At 44.7% G+C, this 9814-nt stretch overlaps 1 protein-coding gene across 2 annotated transcripts in view; it reads left to right on the top strand.

Annotated features, from left to right (window-relative positions):
- Positions 1 to 5373: 5373 nt before the first annotated feature.
- The window catches only part of epha2b (eph receptor A2 b), a 45455-nt gene continuing 41014 nt past the window's right edge, over positions 5374 to 9814 (top strand). The window contains exon 1 of one of the 2 annotated variants that reach the window (XM_043675734.1): positions 5374 to 5398. In XM_043675734.1, the coding sequence (XP_043531669.1) occupies positions 5389 to 5398 (10 nt within the window). In that variant the 5' untranslated portion in view covers positions 5374 to 5388. Of the gene's footprint in view, positions 5399 to 5448; positions 5660 to 9814 lie in introns of those variants that run through there. The other variant, XM_043675733.1, reaches the window with a different exon arrangement.

The following is a 9814-nucleotide window of genomic DNA, read 5'->3' as shown; positions in this document are numbered from 1 at the left end:
CTTTTGTCCAGGTTAGGTGGATTGGCCATGCTAAACTGTCCCCTCGTGTTCAGGGATGTGCAGGCGGGGTGGATTAGCCTTGGAAAATACAGGGTTACGGGAATGAGGGAAGGGGATGGGTAAGATGCTCTTCAGAGGGGCAGTGTAACTTGATGGGCCAAATGGCCTGCTTCCACACTTTAGAGATTCTATGAGCACTTTCTCAACCTGCCCTGTCACTTTCAAGTATGTGTGTCCATGTACCTGAGTCCCTGCACCAGCTTTGCAAAAGTTCCATATTGCCTGCCCAGCTTCATCCTTTTAGAAATGTTTCACTTGACAATTCTCTCACTAGGAGTGGGAATTAAAGGTGAAGTCGCCACAGTTCCATAGAGCTGCTCTCTCATTACAGATAGATAGAGACAAGTGGTGGTGGTTTCACCTGAGGGTCACCACGCCTTAGGAGAGGTTGAGAAGGAGATCCCTTCATAGTAATCTCAGCCCAAAGTGGGAACTTGAATACTGTTGAGGTGAGCTTTTAACCAAGAACTTCAGATAGAGTCATAGAGATGTATAGCATGGAAACAGACCCTTTGGTCCAACTTGTCCATGTTGACTAGATTAATCTAGTCCCGTTTGCCAGCACTTGACCCATATCCTTCTAAACCCTTCCTATTCATATACCCATCCAGATGCCTTTTAAATGCTGCAATTGTACCAGCCTCCACCACTTCCTCTGGCAGCTCATTCCATACACGCACCACCTTCTATGTGAAAACGTTACCCCTTAGATCCCTTTTATATCTTTCCCCTCTCACCCTAAACGTCGATTCTCCTGTTCCCTGGATGCTGTTTGACCTGCTGCGCTTTTCCAGCAACACATTTTCAGCTCTGATCTCCAGCATCTGCAGTCCTCACTTTCTCCCCACCCTAAACCTATGCCCTCTAGTTCTGGACACCCCCACCCGAGGGAAAAGACTTTGTCTATTTATCCTATCCATGCCCCTCATGACTTTATCAGGTCACCAACCTGCAGGGAAAACAGCCCCCGCTTATTCAGCCTCTCCCTATAGCTCAAACCCTCCAACCCTGGTAACATCCTTATCAATCTTTTCTGAACCCTTTCAGGTTTCACAACATTGTTTCGATAGGAAGGAGACCAGAATTGCATGCAATATTCCAAAAGTGGAACGTCCTGTACAGCCGCAACATGACTTCTCAACTCCTATACTCAATATTCTGACCAATAAAGGAAAGCATACCAAATGCTTCCTTCACTATCCTATCTACCTGTGACTCTACTTTCAAGGAACTATGAACCTGCACTCCAAGGTCTTTTTGTTCAGCAACAGTCCCTAGGACCTTACCATTAAGTGTATAAGTCCTGCTAAGATTTGCTTTTCCAAAATGCAGCACCTCACATTTATCTAAATTAAACTCCATCTACCACTTCTCAGCCAGTTGGCCCATCTGATCAAAATCCCGTTGTAATCTGAGGTAACCTTCTTCGATGTCCACTACACTTCCAATTTTGGTGTCATCTGAAATTTACCAACTCTACATCCTATGTTCACATCCAAATAATTTATATAAATGAAAAGTAGTGGACCCAGCACTGATCCTTGAGGCACTCCACTGGTCACAGGGCTCCAGTCTGAAAAGCAACCCTCCACCACCACCCTCTATCTTCTACCTTTGAGCCAGTTTTGTATCCAAATGGCAAGTTCTCCCTGTATTCTGCGAGATCTAACCTTGCTAATCAGTGTCCCATGGGAACCTTGTCAAACCCCATACTGAAGTCCATATAGATCACATCTACCACTCTGCCCTCATCAGTCTTCTTTGTTACTTCTTCAAAAAACTCAATCAAGTTTGTGAGACATGATTTCCTACACACAATGTCATGCTGATTCTCCCTAATCAGTCTTTGCCTTTCCAAATACATGTACATCCTGTCCCTCAGGATTCCCTCCAACAAATTGCCCACCACTGACATCAGGCTCACTGGTCTATAGTTCCCTGGCTTTCTTAAATATGGTACCATGTTAGCCAACCTCCAGTCTTCCGCCACCTCACCTGTGACTATCAATGATCCAAATATCTCAGCAAGAGGCCCAGCAATCATTTCCCTAGCTTCTCACAGAGTTCTAGGGGTACACCTGATCAGGCCCTGGGGATTTATCCACTTTTATCCATTTCAAGACATTCAGCACTTCCTCCTCTGTAATATGGACATTTTTCAAAATGTCACCATCTATTTCCCCACATTCCATACCTTCCACCTCCTTCTCCACAGTAAACACTGATGCAAAATACTCAATTAGTATCTCCCCAATCTCCTGCGGCTCCATACGTAGGCTGCCATGCTGATCTTTGAGAGGCCTATTCGCTCCCTAGCTACCCTTTTGTCCTTAATGTATTTATAAAAACGCTTTGAATTATCCATAACAGTATTTGCCAAAGCTATCTCATGTCCCCTTTTTGCCCTCCTGATTTCCCTAAGTATACACCTACTGCCTTTATACTCTTCTAAGGATCCTCTCGATCTCTCCTGTCTATACCTGACATACGCTTCCTTCTTTTCCTTAACCAAAACCTCAATTTCTCTAGTCATCCAGCATTCCCTATAGCTACCAGCCTTTCCTTTCACCCTGACAGGAATATACTGTCTCTGGATTCTTGTTATCTCATTTTTGAAGGCTTCCCATTTTCCAGCCATCCCTTTACCTGCGAACATCTGCCCTCAGTCAGCTTTTGAAAGTTCTGGCCTAATACCGTCAAAATTAGCCTTCCTCCAATTTAGAACCTTAACTTTTAGATCCGGTCTATCCTTTTCCACCACTATGTTAAAACTAATAGAACTAAGGTCACAGGCCCAAAGTGCTCCCCCACTGACATCTCAGTCACCTGCCCTGTCTTATTTCCCCAAGAGTAGGTCAAGTTTTGCACCTTCTCTAGTAGGTACATCCACAAACTGAATCAGAAAATTGTCTTGTACACATTTAACAGATTCCTCTCCATCTAAACCCTTAACACTATGGCAGTCCCAGTTTAAAAGTTAAAATCTCTTACCATAACCACCCTATTACTCTTACAGATAGCTGAGATCTCCTTACAAGTTTGTTTCTCAATTTGCCTCTGACTATTAGGGGGTCTATAAAACAATCCCAGTAAGGTGATCATCCCTTTCTTATTTATCAGTTCTACCCAAGTAACCTCCTGGATGTATGCCCAGGAATATCCTCCCTACGTACAGCTGTAATGCTATCCCTTCTCAAAAATGCCACTCCCCCTCCGCTCTTGCCCCACCTTTCTATCCTTCCTGTAGCATTTGTATCCTGGAACATTAAGTTGCCAGTCCTGTCCATCCCTGAGCCATGTTTCTGTAATTGCTATGATATCGCAGTCCAATGTTCCTAACCATGCCCTGAGTTCATCTGCCTTCCCCGTTAGGCCTCTTCCATTGAAGTAAATGCAGTTTAATTTATCAGTCCTACCTTGTTCCCTACTTCGCCACTGCCTGCTCTGACTGTTTGACTCGCTCCTTTTCCCAACTGTTCCAGTCTCAGATTGATCTCTTTCCTCGCTATCTCCCACCTCCCCCCCCACTTACTAGTTTATATCCTCCCGTGCAGCTCTAGCAAATCTCCCTGCCAGTATATTAGTCCCCTTCCAATTCAGGTGCAGGTCACTTCTACCCCAGAAAAGATTCCAATGATCCAAAAACATGAACCCTTCTCCCATGTACCAGCTCCTCAGCCATGCATTCACCTGCTCTATCCTCCTATTCCTACCCTCACTAGGTGGTAGCACCGGGAGTAATCCAAACATTACTACCCTCAAGGACCTCCTTTTTAAATTCCTGCCTAACTCTCTGTAATCTCCCTTCAGAATCTCATCCTTTTCCCTTCCGATGTCGTTGGTTCCAATGTGGACAATGACTTCCTGCTTGTCCCTCTTCCCTTTGAGAACATTCTGCACCCCCTCTGAGATATCCTTGATCCTGGCATCAGGGAGGCAACACACCATTCTGATTTTTGGCTGCTGGCTGCAGAAACATCTGTCTGTACCTCTGACTAGAGAGCCCTCTATCACAATCGATCACTTGGAACCCGATGCACCCCTCATTACATTAGAGCCTGTCTCGATACCAGAAACTTGACTGTACATGCTACATTCCGCTGAGACACCATCACCCCTGCATTTTCCAAAACAGCATACTTGTTTGACTGTGGGGATAGCCACAGTCCTGCACTACCTCATTCCTGATGAAGAGCCTTTGCACGAAACATTGATTCTCCTGCTCCTCGAATGCTGCCTGACCTGCTGTGCTTTTCCAGCACCACATTCTCAACTCTGATCTCCAGCATCTGCAGTCCTCATTTTCTCTTGTACTATCTGCATACCCTTCCTACCTTTCCTGGAGTTAACCCATCTATCTGACTGTATCTGCAGCTTCCTATAATTGCCATCCATCTTACCCTCTGGCTCTTGTAAAATCCTCGTTACCTCTAACTGTCACTCCAACTGATCTATTCGATCTGATAGGATTTGTAACCAAAGACATTTCCTGCAGACATAATCCTCATTAACATGTAAACACTCCCTAACCATAGGAGATACAGAGTGAGGACATCACAGAGGTTTTGGAAGATGAGATGTGATAAACAATTCCAGCACAGTGATCGTTTGGACCCTCTGGGGTGGGCATATTCTGAGGTCAGCAAGAGTGAAGAGAAGCGGTCCAAAGAAATGGGCACGGAGGCGAAGGTGACAGAAGAAGAGCTCAATGTCATGCTGTGACCGAAATTCGTTAAGGTGGGGATGCAGAGGGATAAAACTCTGAGGAAGGGTCACTTGAAATTTTAACTCTGATTTCTCTTGATTGATCTTTTCCTTACAAATTCTGTGTCTAAAGTCTTCCTCTCTCACTAGTAGCTGAGGAAGGAGCAGCAATGGGAAAGCTGGTGATTTCAAATAAACCCGTTGGAGTAACCTTGTGTAAGTGTGATTTTTGACCTGATTTCGCTGTACAGATGCTGCCAGACCTGCTGAGTATTTTACCCCAGCAATTTTTGCTTTCGGTTCAGCAAGAGCGAACTTCCCAAAATGAAGAAAGAGGGAGACGGGCTAGAGACGATGTAAAAGCTGGATGACTCGCCTCAGGTGTTTGGGTTTCGCTACAGTCTGTACAACGTGAGTGTTTAATTCTCCTCTTTTCCAGGGACCTGCCCGGACCTGTCTAATAACAGGCTGAGTCCTGGTGCAGTGTGTGTGTGTGGGAACTGCCGAGTTCTCAGGCTCCATTCCGCCTCCTCCCAGCCCAGAGCACTGAGCCAACTCTCCCCACCACCCCCCAGCTCTACCACACCACACCCCGGCCTGGAATTTGGAGCGCACGCTGATTGGATGTCTCCAGGTAGAATTGGGAATGTTCAATGAGTGAGAAGGGGGTGGGGACGCTGGCGTCACTGGGACATGAATGAAAGTTTGGGCCGAGGGGGAGGGGAAGTTTTACTGAAAGTTTTCAGTCGGAGCCCGGACTGCACTCTCTCACTCCGTCAGTCACTCTGACCAGTCCGCCAGCCTGCTATGGAGAAGCCGCAGCACCTGGCCCACACCTCTCTGCTCTCCCTGTTGTTCCTTACAGCAGTCAGCTTTACCCACCAGGCTGAGGAGGGTAAGGACAAAACTACCATCTCTTACCTTTCAGTGGGTTAATTTTGGGGTGGAATTAGTAGGCACTGGAGTCTGTGTTATTGTCTCTCTCTATCTGTGTGTACAGTGTACATCTCTGTCGGTGTCCCTGTGCCTGGTGTGTGTGTCTCTCGATCATTTTTTTCTCTTTCTATTTTTGTTTTATTCTTGTTACAAATCGTAGCTCTGGTTTTCTGCCGAGGCAGGTGTCTGATTCCCCCCGACTCCCCTTTCGCTTTCTGACTTTTGACAATTGAAATAAAAACTATTTGAGTTCGAACAGCTTCGGATTGAGTTTTATCCAAACATCGATAGCTCTCAGACTGTTGCTTCAGTTGGGATTTAACTTTTTCTCTCTCTGTAGGTTGGTAGAATAAGACTGCCGGTTCTCTACCCCTGCCGCCCCTTCCCCCTGGTTTAAAAACGCACTGCGAAAGACTTGAAAGCTGTGATTCGTAAGGTTTTGCTGTAGAGATATAGGCCATTTAGTCTTATGCTAGCTGCTTTGTTGTGGAAGCAGCCCATTCGGCCCATCGAGTCCACGCTGACCCTCCAATGAGCATCCACCCCATTCCTATAACGCTGCATTTCCAATGGCTAACCCACACACCATCGGACAATTTAGCATAGCCAACCCACCTAATCTGTGCATCTTTGGACTGTGGGAGGGAACCCACGCGGACATGGGGAATGTGCAAACTCCACACAGGCAGTTGCCCAACGCTGGAATCGAACCCAGGTCGCTGGTGCTGAGAGGCAGTGGTACCTACTTATGAGCCACCATACTGCCCCAAATTGGTCATGCTTTCACCCTCCTTTCCCCAAAGCCCTGAGTTCCCCCCCATTCAAGTATTCTATCCCTTTTGTTTCTAAGTAAGAGGAGCCGTGTCCGTTTGGTGTTTATTAGATTAAATCAGATTCCCTACAGTATGGAAACAGGCCCTTCGACCCAACACGTCCACACTGACCCTCCAAAGAGTAGGAAAAGCGCAGCAGGTCAGGCAGCATCCAGGGAACAGGAGAATCGACGTTTCGGGCATAAGCCCTTCTTCCTGAAGAAGGGCTTATGCCCGAAACGTCGATTCTCCTGTTCCCTGGATGCTGCCTGACGTGCTGCGCTTTTCCAGCAACACATTTCCAGCTCTGATCTCCAGCATCTGCAGACCTCACTTTCTCCTCCAAAGAGTAGCCCAACCAGACCCATTCTCCTATCTTATATTTACCCCTGACTAATGCACCTAACACTATGGGCAATTTAGCATGGCCAATTCACCTGAATCCTTGGACTGTGGGAGGAAACGCAGACACTAGGGGAATGTGGGAATCGAATCTGAGTCCCTGGCGCTGTGAGGCAACAGTGCTAACCACTGTGCCGCCCCAGATGAATTCCATCAGTGTGTACCAGGAGGGGGATTTTCCCTGGAAGAAGGAAAAGCTTCAAATATTGGAACAAAAGCCAGAAAATGTCAGGAATGATCAGGTGGTGGGTTAGTCTCCTGAGCGTTTATCACTACAAGGGTGAGCTTTTCATCAGAATTTGAAATTCAGATCCAGATTTCCACCTGAGAAGTTCTGAGGCAGTCTCTTTGGTTGTATCTAGCATTTTCCACTTTTTGTTCTGGGTGTAATATGGTCAAGAGGAGGAATGGGTGGATTGGTATTTTTTCGGGTGTCTTAATTTTCTCCAGCTCTGTCCCTATTAGAATAAAAGAAGTCTTTTGTCGCTGGTATCCAGTGACTAGAATTTGGAGCCAATGTTCCTGTATCTGCTCACTTTGGAGTGACTGTTTGCAATGTTTTAATGTCAGGAGGGCACAGTTATGATCATTAATGATGACATTCCTGGTAGTTGTTGCCCAATTATGAATTGCCATTTGGGGCAATTACTCTGGAAAACCTGCAGTAACAACCTGTTTGGGCAAGAAGGGAGTCACTTTTTATAAAAAAAAATGGTGGCCAATAAAGAGAGGGGACTGCGCAGTCTAGCAGTTTAAAATCCTGCATGTTTGAAGTGTGATGTGTGAAATGAAGGTGTTGGTTTCGATTTCAAAGAAGAGATTTAATCTTTTTGAAGCTTCAATGAGGCAGTCTCTCATTTTCTGTAAGCAGACACAAGTTATGAAGAAACAAACCTTTCCAGTTTCTTTAATCTAACAAGTGCCCCTGGTTTTCTTTTATGTTGGTTTTTTGTATTATAAAAGCTTCTGCTGAGAACTGGAATTGTGTTGTATGTTGAATGAAGGGTAACTTTTCTTTAAAAATCTGTTGTGGGGTCATGCACTTTAAACAACTCAAGTCAGAAGACCAAAAATTCTTTGCCCTTTTGCCATCATCTCTCTGCATTTCATGCAGCCTTCCACATCCTGTCACTACACCAGGCAACATTCTTGATGACTACAAACAAAATGATTCCTGTTTTCAGGAAATGTGAAGTTAAAATGCAGCTGCGGAGTTCCTTTAAAATCCCCCTGTTTTGTGATAGCTTCTTCCCATTTGGCTCTTGACTGTTACTGAGAGGATGTGAATGATGTAGAAATGTTCCTCTAGAGCTGCTTTTCCTGTGTAACCAACAATAACTCTCAAAGGCAAGGTTGCTGGTATCCTGTTACTAGCCAGATTGGTTATTAGAACTGGGGGTGGGGGCCTTGAGGCTGAAAGTGTATCTTTTTAAATGCTGTCTGTCTCAGGGTGAGAGTGATCAACCTGTTTCTTGAGCTCTGCCAGTGTGGTATGTGACTCCCAGCTGAACTCTTGCTCATTTTCTCCACACATTTATAGACTCATAAATGTTCACAGCACCGAAGGAGGCAGTTCATCCCATCACATCAGTGCTAGCCTCAACAAAGATCTGACTACACTTTTCACTCGTGTTTTTACTACATTTCCCATTTAGCTTAGCTTGTCTGAATTTTATGGGTCAAGAGACTTGGGAAGCCTGTTTTTTTTCTCGAAGTGCTCTGGATCTGAACATCATTCAGCAGTAACTGGAGACTGCTGCAAATGAAAGAAGTGTGTGTGTGTTTAAAGTTTGTGCATCTCATGGGGTGCACCTTCACAGACCGACAAGCGTGGTCATCCTTCGTTAAGAAATCAGCGTAGAAATAAAATTCCATGTACCTGGTTACTTGAACTAAAAGCCGAGTGCTTGGATTTTATTTTAATGCCTGGTTTTAATGGTGAAAAGAGAGGCTGTCATTTCACATGGGATATCCTCACCAGACACCAGCCTGATATCTATATCCAGCATCTTTTGATGTTTGCTCATAAACTTGGAGCTTTCAAAGTTGTCTTCTTTTTTCTGGGCTTTTGGTTCAATAGATCCTGGATTGTTACAAGAATTCTATTGAATTGTTCTCCTGATTTCACGTACTTCCTAAACCCAACTCAGTGTAGAAATTTGCAATTGGTGTTTCTTGAAACTCTTCTGTAAAGATCCTACTTTTGTAGCTGCATTTAGTTGACAAAATGGGAAAAATTGTAATGTGTATCGTGGGTTATTATTCACATTGTTCCGGTTGAATTGAGGTATAACACTGTCCACAAAGTCTCCATCTCTCGTAGAAGCTTTTTTGAAAACCCATTTTCTTTTTTTTTCTGACCTTCGGTGACCCTTCTCCCCATGACGAGGCGTCTGTTCCCCATATAATTGATAAGTTGTCTCGGACAATTTTAAATGGTAAAGCTGCTATGAACAGTTTAATGAGGTTTTTTTAAATGCAATCAAAGCACTGGGGCTCATTTTTAAGAGGGTAGAATTGAAAAATTACACTTGTTACAAGTTAGACATGTATGGAACTTTGTTTAAATCACACTTATGAAAACCAGAATTATGTGCAGTATTCTATTATGAAAAGGGTGTAGAGTAGAGACATCCTATAGGTGCAGCAGTAACTTGCCAGACAGCTACCAGAACAGAGGATCATTTGGGAAAGATTGAAACAAGTTGGGACCTTTTTTATCTGCCGAGGAAAAGATAGGCTTGTGGATGACCTGATGCAGCTCTTTGCGATTGTGAATCGGACTGAGCTGGAGATCAGGGCAATAAATTAGAAAGATCGCTAAGAAATCCAAAGGGTAATTTGGCAGATGTACACTTTTCTAGAGTGAGCGGACAACGGAATTCGTTATCAGACGATGT

Source organism: Chiloscyllium plagiosum, chromosome 34 (assembly GCF_004010195.1).
Source record: "Chiloscyllium plagiosum isolate BGI_BamShark_2017 chromosome 34, ASM401019v2, whole genome shotgun sequence".
Classification (NCBI taxonomy): domain Eukaryota; kingdom Metazoa; phylum Chordata; class Chondrichthyes; order Orectolobiformes; family Hemiscylliidae; genus Chiloscyllium; species Chiloscyllium plagiosum.
This window is presented reverse-complemented; position numbering and strand designations above follow the sequence as displayed.